Source organism: Emydura macquarii, unplaced genomic scaffold, assembly GCF_026122565.2.
Source record: "Emydura macquarii macquarii isolate MOO-44397 ecotype Brisbane River unplaced genomic scaffold, CSIRO-AGI_Emac_v2 contig_527, whole genome shotgun sequence".
NCBI lineage: Eukaryota > Metazoa > Chordata > Testudines > Chelidae > Emydura > Emydura macquarii.
The window spans coordinates 750,712-763,392 of record NW_027130664.1 but is presented as its reverse complement, the minus strand read 5'-3'; the positions used below and the strand labels follow the sequence as shown (position 1 = coordinate 763,392).

The window sequence follows — 12,681 nt, the reverse complement described above, 5'->3', positions numbered from 1 at the left end:
CCTGGAGGGCCGGGTGACGCTGGCGTCCTGGCATCTCCTGCTAGGCAACTGTTCTCTCCCCTCTCTCTCCCAGCACCAAGCTGAAGCTGGGTCCAGAGGCCATGCAGAAGTGGCGTTCCTGGAGCAAAGCTCCCAGCGACCCAGCGCAGCCGGGAGGAAGAGAGCGTGCAGGGCTGATTAGGAGAACATTGCACAGCTCTCCTTGGCGTGTTGTCTCCCTGGCACAAGCAGTGAAAGCTCTGGCCTGTTCCTCTGGCTTCCCTTCCCGCCAGGGCCCTCACTGCAGGTGGCAGACGTAGCACCCAGCACCTGCCTCACAGACGGAGCAGCCCGGGTGGAGCTCTGCTGGGTCCTGGCATAGCAAACCCTCCACTTCCCCCAGAGAGCATGAAAACCGAGCAAGGGAAACGCTTCTCCTTACACAGCACACCGTCAGCAGAGCAGAGCAGAGCAGCTCACTGCCACAGGACGTCGAGGCCCGGGTCATAGCACGATTCGAAGAGGATTGGATGTTGCTCTGGGTAACAGGACCACGCGGACGGAGCAACAGTCATCAGGCCCGTACGTGGAAGGGCTCTAAGCCCAACTGCCAAGGTTAGGGGGGCACCTGGTCCCGTCACTGCCCGCTCACCATCCCGTGCAGCAGCTGGCCGTAGCCAGTCAGACGGGAGACTGGGCTGACGGCAGAGCTGGTGGCATGGCCATTCCTAGGGCTCAGCACTGCTGGACAAGTGCCCTGCTCTGCGTCCCCCAGCTCCTGGTAACCCTGCCTAGCGCGGGAGCAGGAGACAGACACATGCAGCCTGGCCACACAAGGGCAGCTGAGCTGACCCGACCCGGCATGGAGCAGTCTCTGGAGTGGTGGAGCTGCCCTTGTGTGGCCATGCAAGATGAGCCTGGTGCTAAGTGGGAACCAGGCCTGCTGTCTCCCTCCCCCCTCCCCTCCCCGGACATTTTACATCCCCCAACACACGCACGTGGCTCTGTGCCCACCATGAACACAGACGTGCCCAGAAAAGGGCCTGGTTCTCCCAGGAGCCCCCCAGGGACCTACCTGCACTTCCCGGGTGTGGTAGGCAACTATCAAGCCCAGCAGGATGACTGTGGACAGGCTGATCAGGCATTTCAGGGCCAGAGAAAACATGGAATCCTGCAGGACAAGGAAGGAGAAAGCATTAGGGGAGGGGGGGCCAGGAAGGGCTGTTCACCCCCACCCCACAGAGACGGAACTGGGTCCACAGGCCAGGGCCCCGCAGAAGGCCCAACGTGCCCTATGCGGCAGATGCATGGGCGCCCACGGAGCAAGCCCAATGGCACCTGCTGGCCCCCCACTCCTGAGCCCAGGATGCCAGCAGCTGCTTGCTCCCTGCACTGCCCACAGCTTCCTGGGGAGACACCTGCTGTCTGCCCCCCCCAGCCACGAGCACATCCCCCTTCTCCTCCCCTCTCCCCACTGCACAGCTCCTCCAAGCGCCCTGGCGCTGGGGCTCGGAGCCAGACAGGCACTTGGCGCTGGGGGTGGTCCGCCTGACTCACTGCACGGGCTTGTCCCTGCTCCCTGACGCTGCCCCTCGCCCTCAGAGTGACCATTGCCCCACTCCACACACGGGCTCCCGGTGCTGACAGCGTCCCGGGGGCCGCTCAGTGCGGTCTGTACAGAGCACGGCCCAGCCAGCCCTGCATTTTCCAGCAGGAAGTCGCAGACTGTAATGAGACAACCCAGCAGCATGGAGGAACACATCAAACCGCCACTTCTGGGCTTGTTCTTCCCTGTTGCAACTGGGAGGAAAAATTACAGCAGAGGGCAAAGGCTCTGCTCAGATGCCCGGGGCCAGTCAGGCTGGCCTGTGACTCAGGTCCCGTCTGTAAACCGAGGACAGCCATTCCCTGCTGCACAGGGCTGGGATAAAGGTGCTTGCACAGGACAGCGCTGCAGGCTGGGGTGTTTGCACCCTCAGCCTGGTGTCACCCCATTCCCTGCTGAACAGTGCCCGGGGGTTAGAGGCTTCCTGACGCCAAGGCTCCAGCTGACCCCAGCCCCACAAGGAACAGAATAGCGGTAAGAGACCCCGCATGGTGCTCCTCAGCCATCTGCACCGTCCTGCTTCAGGGCATGTGCTGGCTTCTCGGTTGGGGTCAGAAGGGGACTTTCCTAGGGGCGGGTTACCCCGTCTGTGTGGTGTCTTGCAGCTGGCATGGGCCAGCGAGGTAGGAATTGCCAGGCCTCTCAGGTCTCAAAGCCCCCACAGATGTTAATTATGGCCCCCACCCCCTGCTAGGAGGGGCGCATTTAGTCTCATTGCACAGCCACACCAGAGTTGCACCAGCCCTCTGGCCAGGTCAGGCGACACACCCGGCTCCTGGCAATCCCGCCGCAACCCACAGGCGGGAACTGAGGCCCAGGGGACCAAGCGGACTGGCCCAAAGGGTCGGATTCCTGGCCAGACCCCTCAGGGCCGCTGCCACAGGCCCAGCCTCGCCCCTCACTGCTGGGAAGCGGGCCAGCCCCCACAAGCGGCCGCTGGATGAAGGGGTCCTCGGGGGCCGCGTCCCTGCGCCTCGGCGGGGCTCAGCAGCTGGGAGTGTGACGCTGTTGGCATCGATTTGCCTGCGGGAAGAACAGCCTTTTTCCACCAAGGTTTTTAATCTAATGTCATTGGATGTGATGATGTTCCCCTCGGCCGGCTGGCCAGGAGATTCCAGCAATCTGTTGAGAGTCACTGCCAGCTAATGGGTGGCCTGATTAGATCCTCCTGTTAATTAGCGCTATGTAAATTAAACCAGCCCCTGGTCACCCATGAGCAAAGCTGCTGCTTCCAGACCCCAGCTCTCTGCTCCTTGGTTCCCACCCCCAATACAGGCTCCCTGGGGAAAGGCAAGACAACTGCACCCCTCCCTGTCTCCTGCCGAGGCCGGGGCCGATGTGTGCTCATGGCGGCTGCAGGAGAAGAGACCCTGCTCTGTCTCCCAGTCCTGCATGGCTACCCCAGGGCTCCCATCGCTAGGCTCACTGCCTGGCAGCGACCTACCTGGGCCAGCTCCAGCCAGCGGAGCCACAGGAAGAGCTGTGTCTTGGCGACCCAGCACAGCATCTGTCAGCAGAGGGGCTGGTGCCTCACCCGGGGGGGAGGGGAGGGGAAGAAAGATGTCTGATCCCAGGGTTTGCAGCTGGCGAGTCTGCCGCCCACTGACTCGGCTCACCCAGCACACAAGAACCCAGTGCAGTTTCATGGCCACAGTCTGCCCCTTCCCTGCTCCCTCCCCCCCCAAACAGGGGCAGCTGCAGTCTGGCTTTTCCCCAGTCTCCCCCCAGACGCTAGGAACACCTAAAGCCCCGTCTCTACCCGCTCCCAATCGTTCTGCCAACCCCGATGCCCCTTTCTTGTCCCTCAGCAGCTGCCCCATGGGACTTCCTGCCGCCGCCCCCTCGGTGTTCACAGCTCAGCAGCCCCCATTTCACTCCAGCTGACTGAGCCGACTTCCCTGCATGCTCAAGACAACCAAGCTCCTGACTTGTTAAAGTGACTTTCTTAAAACCCTCACTTGCTCCGGTCATGACCCTGCCTGTGCTAGTCACTCAGAGCCCAGGCAACACGCTCGAGACCCCAGCTGCAGATGCTCCCTCCCAAATTCCAGCCACCCATGGCCAGGCTAGTGCAGAGTCCCATGGAAGAAAGAGAAGGTGGAAGACAAATGTGAGCAGCAGAATGGGAAGGAGCTGTCCCAGAGCCGGGTAAACCTAGCCCAGGACCCTGCTGGCATTAGGAACTCCACTGACAAATACCGCCCCCTCCCTAGTGTCTGCGCTGAGGTAGCAACTGGCACGCCAACCCAGGCCAGGCCCTGCCATGCCAGGTGCTGCACGGACAGAGCAGGGCAGTCCCTGCCTGCAGAGTTCACAGCCTTAACATCCAAGACGGGCAGGATTATTCTCCCCCTCAGCAGAGGTTAAACAGACGCAGAGACGTGCCCAACCAGCTCAGCGTGTTGGGAGCTGAGCTCTTCAGATGTCAAACCCCCACTGGGGGGGCCAAGCACTGGCAATCCAGCCTAGGAGACTGGGGGGGGCCTGTTAGACCCAGCAAACCAAGCCCAGCTTTCCTGAGCCGTGGGGCATTAGCCCCCAGGTCCGCCTCCCCTCTCTCAAAAGTGAGAAAGGCAGAATCTACACAAGGAAATGGCCCCAGGGGCTTGCCCCATGCCAGACCCATTGCTGCAAGGACCTCGGCCGGGGTGGAACGTACCCACCAGCAGGGTCTCTGCCTTCCCGAGGAGCCGCATCACCGGCAGAGCCACTTCACACCAGTGCGGACGGGGCCACCTAGCTTCTCTCTGCTGCCGGAGGGGAATTTCCACATAAACCCGAGAGCAGAGCCAAAGAAAACGAGGGCGGTTAGCGGGATTGTTCTCCGAGCCGGGAGATAAAGAGGCCCACGGGAGAGATGCAGACAGGCAGAGCCGCTGATGGATGAGCAGAGAGCACCAGCGATGCTGCCTGGAGCGTTCCCCAGGAGGGGAGCAGTGCCGCATGAGTAAGTCCCAAGCCAGCTCCGGGGGCGGCTGGGGAGACTGGTGCAGGGAAGCCCATCACAGCCCTGCTGACCCGGGCGGCTGCGCTCAGCTGGGGAGAGGAATTCCCCATGGCTCACGAGCAGAGAGGTCGATAGCATGGCTGCAGCCATCCACCCTTGTGCAGACCAGGCTGGGGAAAGGCACAAGACACCACCCCTGGGAGCACACCCCTCGGTTAAGGCACAGGGCAGGAGCAGCCCCGGCCGCAGGCACAGCTTCCCCTCCTCAGCCTGCCTTGGCCTTACTGTGCAGGGACCGGCCCAGGGCCGAAGGGACTCCTGGATTCCAAGGCCAGAAAGGACCTTTATAATCTTGGCTCACCCCTGCCGAGCCCAGGCCAGAGAACCTCACCCGGAGACTCCTGCATCCAGCCCAGAACGACTGGTTCCGCTGGAGCGTGGGGGTTAGGAAGGCAGCCAAGCCTCCCCGAGTGACAGGGAATCCCCACCGCCCTGGACAGTCTGTTCCGCTGCTTAGCTACCCTCCTGTGCAAAAACTGCACCGTATTTCTAGTCTGGACAGGCCTGGCTTCAGCTGCCAGCCCTGCGTCTTGTGCTGCCTCTGCTAGATTAAGGAGCCGTTTCTCATCAGAAATCTCCTCTCCACCTCAGTGCTGGCAGCTCCTGACCAAGCCCCCTCAACCTTTTCTGTGTTATGTTAAGATAGCTGGAACTAACTCCGGTGTTCCAGACTCCGACTCCTCCTAGCTCCTTCCTGGACCCTGTCCAACCCTCAACCTCCATCTCCAAGCGTGGACACCGTAGCCCAGCAACGGCCTCACGGACGTGCCCCTCCCTGCCCCAGCCCGGCACATGCCCTTCGCCGAGTCACTGCCTGCCAGGCTGCAGCCCTTCGTGCAGCAGAGGCACCTACAGCCTCACTCCTCCATAGCCACCCTGGACTGACGGTATCAAAAGGCAGGGCAGCCCCGCACAGCCGGTGCCCAGCTCGCTGTGTGGAACGACGGACCCACAGCGCTCGCATCTCTGCCAGCAGAGCAGCCAGCGAGTGGTGCTGTATGATGTTCACAGGCCTCAAATCTTCAATGTGTTTCACGGGGCCACGGAACAGCACGGTCCCGTGCGAGGCAGTGTGACCTAGTGGGTAGAGCCCAGTGGCCTATGGAGGTTCCCCCTAGGGCTCTGCCTCCCCCTGGGCATTTAACAGGAGGAAATCTGCCATAAAAATAACCCACTGGCACTGGAGGCTGTGATATGCCGGGCGCAGCCTGGCGACCGGGAAGCATTGTTCTCCTGCAGCCCGGCAGGGCCACGCACCGGTGCTAGCCTCACAGTCTGGCACTGGCCTCGCCATTGTTTGCACAGAATAGCGGGTGTCACTAGACGTGCTGAGACCAAGCCTCGGCTATTAATAGGCAGGCTCTAGCGCAGAGCTCGTGCCAAGGCTGCTACAGCTCTGACTGCCCCAGAGCCGCTGCCCCACACGCGAGGGGGACCAACCCTTCTGACGTAGGCACACGGACCTCCCTGCACCGGTGTTTGCCACAGACCCTGTGCTGTGCAGGTCCACAGTCACTCCTGGAGCGATGGAACCAAGGACGACTTCGCTACCAAATGCACAGTTACAGGCTGGGATCAAAGATCTCGGCGCACACAGTGACCAACCCTCAGGCTTCAGGGCCACTCAGCAGCTGTAGGGGTGAGGCAGGAATCCCCCGTGTCACCTACAGACCTGCACAACTAATGACTAACAGGGGCAGGGGCTGGGTCTGTGCCAGAGGCAGGATACCACACCAGATGGGCCATGCCACGCATACCACGTCTCCCATTCCAGCCCCTGCTGGATAGTCCGGAGCGGTCCAGCCCCAGGGCCAGAGCCCAGCTGGGGTAAGTCAGCATAGCTCCACTGACACCAGGGCTGGTTCACACCAGGTCTCGCACACGGGGTCCAACCAGTCAGAGAAGAGGTGAGGCTGGTCTGTAAGGCCCCTGCCCTGCCAGTGCCATTAGGGTAGCACGTGACAGCCCCTGGCGGCTCGGGCCCCATCGTGCCAGGCGCTGCACACACAAGGACTAGGCTGCTGCCGGGCAGGGATCACACCTGGGCTGCAGCACAGAATTGGCTCACTGTTTCCTTGCTCCCCCTCCGTCTCTTGCCTCAGGCCCTGAGCTGTTTGGAGCAGGGACTACCTTGTGGTTCTGTTAGTGCAGCCAGGGCCCAGAGCAGGGGATCCTGGTCCGGGGCTGGTTTACACAGGAACTTGCACCCATTTAAAGGAGTGATTTAAAACAGATTTAGTTAAACTGGTGCAGCTGTGTGTGGGGATACGGGCAGCTACCCCCCAGAGTGTCCACACACCCCGCCCCCCAGACACAGCTAAGTGTGTCCACCCCCCACACCCCACTGCACCAGTTGCATTCAATCTAGCCAACATCTGCCTTGTGTGCAGGGACCTGCATCCTGAGAGCCCCTGACCGGAAGAGCTCAGTCTAAAGGAACGAGACAAAAGGTGGGGGGGGCAGAAGAGGCAGGCAGGGATTTTGCCCAAGGTCACAACAGGGCTCCTGGGTTCTTTGCCCAGGCCCAAGTGGCCCAGGGAGTTGGGAATGGCAGTGCCATGCTCTGAGAGCCCCGCAGCGCGGGCTGCCATGGGGCTGTCCAACAGAGGCCACTGGCCAGCGCGCAGCGGAGCCCCCACAACCCGGGTGCAGACGCAGCCCAGAGCACACTAGGGCACAAGCTGCTGCCATGTCTGAGGGGCAGATCAGTGCCACTGTGCAGGGAAGGGCCCCCGAGTACTTGCAGTCAGACATCACCCTCTAGACAGCATTAACCCTTCGCTGCCTGCCAGCTGGTCGGAGCAGCAGAGGGGCTCAGACAGCGGAGGAGCCCTTCCCCAGCACAGAACAGAAACACGCCCAGAAGGGTCTGTCGTGCCAGCTGCATGGCGCCGTGTGTCTGTAGCACTCCCACCCTGTCCACAGGCCTGGGTGGTGCCAGGCAAGGGATAAGTGGGTCCTGCTGACTCACCAGGCAGGTGGCTTGGTATCCTTCCCATAGACACAAGGGAGAGAGAAGGATCAGGAGTGCGGCCTGAGCAAGGCTGAGGGAGGATCCCTAGGGGCTGCCACAGCACAGGGAGGAGACTCGAGCTGAACGTGTGGTCGGTCAAGGCAAACCCCAGCTCGTGTCCAGACCCTGGGTCTCGCAGGGCAGGCTCAGCTGCAGTCCCTTAATGTGCTGACGGCTTCACTGCAGAGAGCCCACCACGCCCGCCGCACCCACCCACCATCGCCAAGTGCAACGCCGGCAGCGCAGCCAAGGGAGACGGCAGAGGAGACAGTCACCACGGGGCGACTACTGAACTCCTCGTCGCCTCTCTGCCCAGGAGAGTCACCGCAGCCCCTTCTCACCCATCCCCTACACAAACCCGCCTCTGGCTCAGCACGCTCCGTCACCCTGCTCTCAGCACAGGGGAAGCAGCTGGGACTATGACAGACATTAGCCTGACTGGTAACAGTCACCGTGCTCAGTCTGTCACCCCAGCCGGGCTTGGTCCGAAGAAAGGCCCCGTGTCTGGGTGACCCCAGCCAGCCAAGCATACAGAATCCAGAGCAGGTTAACATTTCCCTGCTCAATGGAGGAGTCTCCAACCCCCCGCCTCCCCCACACACACCCCCTCACCCTCCCATACACATGCTACTTCCCAGCTTTAACAAGCAGCACAGCAATCCATGCCAAGCAGGAATAGCCCAGGAAAGCAGAGCCAGAACCAGCAACAATACCCGCCGCCCCCCTGGGGCCATGGCCTGACAAGGCAGAAAGGTAGAAAGACAAATGATATTTGGGAAAACCTGCCACCCAGCCCCGGTCTTTATTCACAGCTCCCGCCAGAGCCGGCTCCAGAGGGGCCTGACAGGAAGAGCTAGCGTGGGGTGAGCCAAGCAGAACCAAGATCTTGTCAACAGCGGAGCAGCACCCCACCCTGAGATGGCAGGGGGTTTCTGGCAGCTCCCTACAACAGAAGCCCTGCACCTTCCGGCCGCAGCAGCAACCAGGGCGCTCCCAGCCTCAGGGGTCACGCGTGTCGCTCTGCTTGGGGCAGGTTCTTTGAGCAAAGCTGTACCCAATAGAGCAAAGTGACGGGTGCAGAGCCTGGACAGGACGTGGCCGACTGGAGCCAGAGACGAGGGGGACATGGCCAGGGGAACAGCAAGAGAACCCCAGGCCCATACGAGTAGATTCCTACAAGGGGCCTCAGCTCCTAGGGCAGAGTGCTCTGCGTGGGGGAAGGAGCCTCCAGAAACCTCCTGCCGTAGGGATGGAGCCAAGCCCCAGCACTGCCGCCTTCACTCAGCCCCGAGTCGGGATAAGGCGCTCCACAGACGCTGGGCTCCCTCCCTCACGCCCCCAGCAACCGCAGGCTGCCAGGAGCCTGCTGGACTCCCCCGCCCCTCAGCCTCCAACCTCACCCACCTCCTGGCAGCTCTGCCCCCCTTGTCCGCAGAGCTCCTGCTGCACGGCCTCCCTGCGTGACCTCAGACCAGGCACCTGGGCGCTCTGGGCCTCAGCTCCCCACCTGTACACGGCTCTGAGAGACGCCTGCACAGCAGGGACCGGCTGGTGTCCGCACCACAGACAAGCTGGGGGCACCACATTCAGTGTTCAGAGGGGCAGTGTCTGCGATGCCACCTGGCCAGTGGGAGCTGCCGGGACCAGCACCTGACCAGACCCCTCTGGCAGCATGGAGCCTGACCTCAGGCAGCCTGTCCCGCAGCCGTGGCCGGCGCCTGCCCCAGGCATGCTGGCTAATGCTCCTTTGAAGGACTGAGCCAGGCCGGTCCTAGGCCTGAGCAAGAACCAGGGCCCCGCCCAGACCATGGACCTTCAGGATGCCCAAGGAACCACCAGGCCCTGAAGAAATGGGGCTCTCTGAGCAGAGAGCCGGGACCCTGCCCTCCAGCTGTGTGGTAGGGCTAGTGGGGTCACCTCCGTAGAGGGAGAGGACAGCCATGCAGGCAGGCCAGGGTGCCAGGTGTGCCCCACGCTCCTGCCAGCTGGGGCAGGGGGCGGTGCCGGCTCCCTTAGGGACAGGGTGCAGGGACACGTACCCCGGGCAGCAGACGGCTCAAAACGGGCAGTTGGGCTCAGGCTTTCCTGGTCCCTGCAGGCCGGGGTGGAAGGAAGGGGCCAACGTGGAAGCACCATTAAAGCCACTCTGGCTGGCAGGTTGGCCAGGGAGTGGCCAGCATGGGGGGGTGGCCCGAGGGAACACTCGCCCCTCGCTGCAGCTGCTCCCGAGGCCGGGGGCCGAGTGCCCCTAGCTCCCACAACCCAAGCTGCTGGCTCGCCTCCAAGCCGGGGCACAGGGCAGGTGAGCGCGAGGACGGACGTGCGCACGTGTCAGGGTGGGGAAGGCAGCTGCACGGCCCCACATCTGCACAGACCAGGTCTGTGACAGACACCCCCACGTCCAGCCCTCCTAGAACAGGCCCCCCCAAACCCACCAGTCACTCACCGAAGGAACTGGCTGCCAGGGAGGCTGGAGACCTGCGCACTCAGTCACCATCTGCTGCACAGAGGGGTCAGAGGCTCTGCCCCACTGCCAGCTGCTGGGTGTGATGGCACACGGCCAGGTCACCCCTCTACCTTCCCTCCCCAGAAAGGTGGCTGCTCTATGGCAAAACTGCACCTAGGAGCCAGCGTCCCTGGGGTGCCGCGCCCAGACTATACCCCCCAGCAGGAAAGCAATGGGGTGTGCATGGCATGGGGCTTACCAGCAACCCTACAGTAACACGCACGCCAGCGCCCGGAAGCAGCCCTACAATAGCACGCCCTAGGATGGCGATGATGCCGCTGGCACTTCACCCCAGGGTGCTGTCTGCAGACCCCTCGCTCCTGGCTGTGCGCGCCACGCCCTGGGCAGCAGGGGCCCTACCCTCCTCAGCTGGGGGAGGCTAGCATGAGCACCCGGCATTCTGCTCTCAGCTGAACCCTGCACCACGGCCGCACCAGGACCCTTCCTGCCCCTTCCCCCAGCAGCACAACTTCTGCCAGCCCAAGCTGACAGCTCCCGACCCGGGGGACCCCTTCAACCATGGGTGCACGGACCTGCCCACAAGCCCCCGTTTCCCAACATACTGGGGCCAGTGGCCTGCCCGGGGTTATTTATAGACACATTCACCGGAGCATCATCAAGCAGCAGCCACAGAGCAGCCTCCACCCCTTTTGCAGGGGGCGGGGGGAGAGAAAGGGGGCACACAGCAGTGGACGCTGCAGCCAGGCCACCGCCCTCCTCACAAGGGTGGCAGGCTTGTGGCAGGGAGTGGCCAGGACCCCTCTTGCCCAGGGGCACCCTGCAGCCAGATGTGGCCCGGGTGGGCCCAGGCAGGAGGCTCTGCTCACAGGTGTCTGCCCAGATGCAGAGCTGCTCATGACAAACGCCTGTCAAGCATGGCTCCCTCTCCCAGGCTCCTGCTCGCCACAGCGCCGGGACCTCAGCTTCCACGTCACCGCGCAACTGGGGAGCTGGAGCCAGACCTAGCAAAGGATTCCTCAGGATGGCTCTGCCAACGCCCCCCTCTCCTGCCGAGGTACCCCCCTCAGCACCCCCCGCTGGCCCAGCCCTGGGCTGCCCCAATACACAGACTGCCAACGCCCTGCCATCCCCATCCACAGCCCCCCGCCGTGCCAGCCTTGAGTGCTCTGTGCAACCCTGGACACAAGCCCACCGGGCAGAGCTACGGCTCAGTGAAGGACATTAAGACTCCACCCTGGCCAGCTGGCCCTGCAGAGCCCCCTCCAGCTCCCCCTCTCACGGGGGGTGTGGGGGGGGGTGTCCCCTCACATCCCTGGCCTGGTGCAGCAGAGATCCAGGGGACTCCCCGCCAGAGGAAGCGCTGCCTGGGGCTGGCAGGCACAGACTCCCTGCCAGCAGGGCCTGTTCCTCCAGTACCAAAAGGCTTAGTTGGGGGGGGGGGGGGGGGGGGCGGGAGGAGAGGAAGGAGGAGAGGCAGGTTTATAGCCGCCCGAGGAGCCTGCCGCCAGGCAGCCTGGAGAAGCACCGTGCGCCCCTACCACGGCCTTGTGGCGGACAGTTGTGTGCGCAGTACAGCTGGCGCGCAAAGCCAGGAGCCACTGCGAGGTGACCGGGTGAGCCAGCTGGAGGGGTCTCGCCTGGCACGGACACGGCAGCGTGACCCCGAGGCAGGGGCCGCCCCTGCTCCCCTCTGGTCTCTACAGCCCCAGTACACCGGCTGGGGCAGGAATGCAGAACCATGCCCTGAAGGGACCCAGCCTCTGTTCGCCAGGGGCTGGGTCACACGATGGTTGCCTGTTCTGGTCATTCCCTCTGAGCACCTGGCACTGCCCACCACGGGCCGACAGGACACGGGGCAGGATGGACCATTGGGCTGACCCAGCATGGCCGCTCTTGTTTTCTTATGGTGGCAAGGGGCACCACCAGGCAAGCTCCCAGCGCCACGGAGGACAGAGCCGCCCGGATTTGTGCCAGCTGCACCGAGCGTTAGGCAGCAGCAACCTGTGCCCCGAGGAAGCCTGGGCTTAGGGTACTTTGCCAGGCAGGACTGACAATAGTTAGCAGGGCCCAGTCCTCCCACCGCCCTGAGCCTCGCCGCCCTCCACTTTGCTCCCTGGGATCCACCAGCCGCAGGCACTCCTCAACCGCGACACTGCCGGCTAAACAGGGACCCTCCCGGAGAAACTCGCAGCTAGAGGGAAACCGGCCAGACCTTTCCCAGCAGCCACGCCCACACTGTGCAAACCACCTCAGGGCCACATGGAAACGGCCCCGAGAGATCCAGACGCCAGCTTTGGGGCGAGGGAGGCCAGAGCCACAAAGGCCCCTGGGGTGACCCCGCCCCTCCATTCAAGAGCCTCCATCAAACTTATTCAGTCACAAGGAATCCTGCCCCCAGCCCACTGCCTGGCTATTCCTCCCCAATTCCTCCCCCCTCCATGCCTGGCAGAGCCCAGCCATGAGCCCCACCCAGCTGTGCTCCTCCCCACAGATCAAGGCCCATGGGGGGAGTGGGCAGGGTGCCCTGGGCACCCACCCGGACTCCCCTCCTGGGCTTTGGTTTCATGGGAGATAGAGACAGGCAAGAGCCGAATGCTGAAGACACCTTT

General features: G+C 63.1%; 1 protein-coding gene across 1 annotated transcript in view; it reads right to left on the bottom strand.

The window, feature by feature from the left end:
* Positions 1-12,681, bottom strand: part of KCNN3 (potassium calcium-activated channel subfamily N member 3) — a 59,310-nt gene that overhangs the window by 43,484 nt on the left and 3,145 nt on the right. Inside the window, exon 2 of the mRNA XM_067539224.1 lies at positions 1,055-1,150. Within this exon, the coding sequence (XP_067395325.1) occupies positions 1,055-1,150 (96 nt within the window). The remainder of the gene's footprint in view (positions 1-1,054; positions 1,151-12,681) is intronic.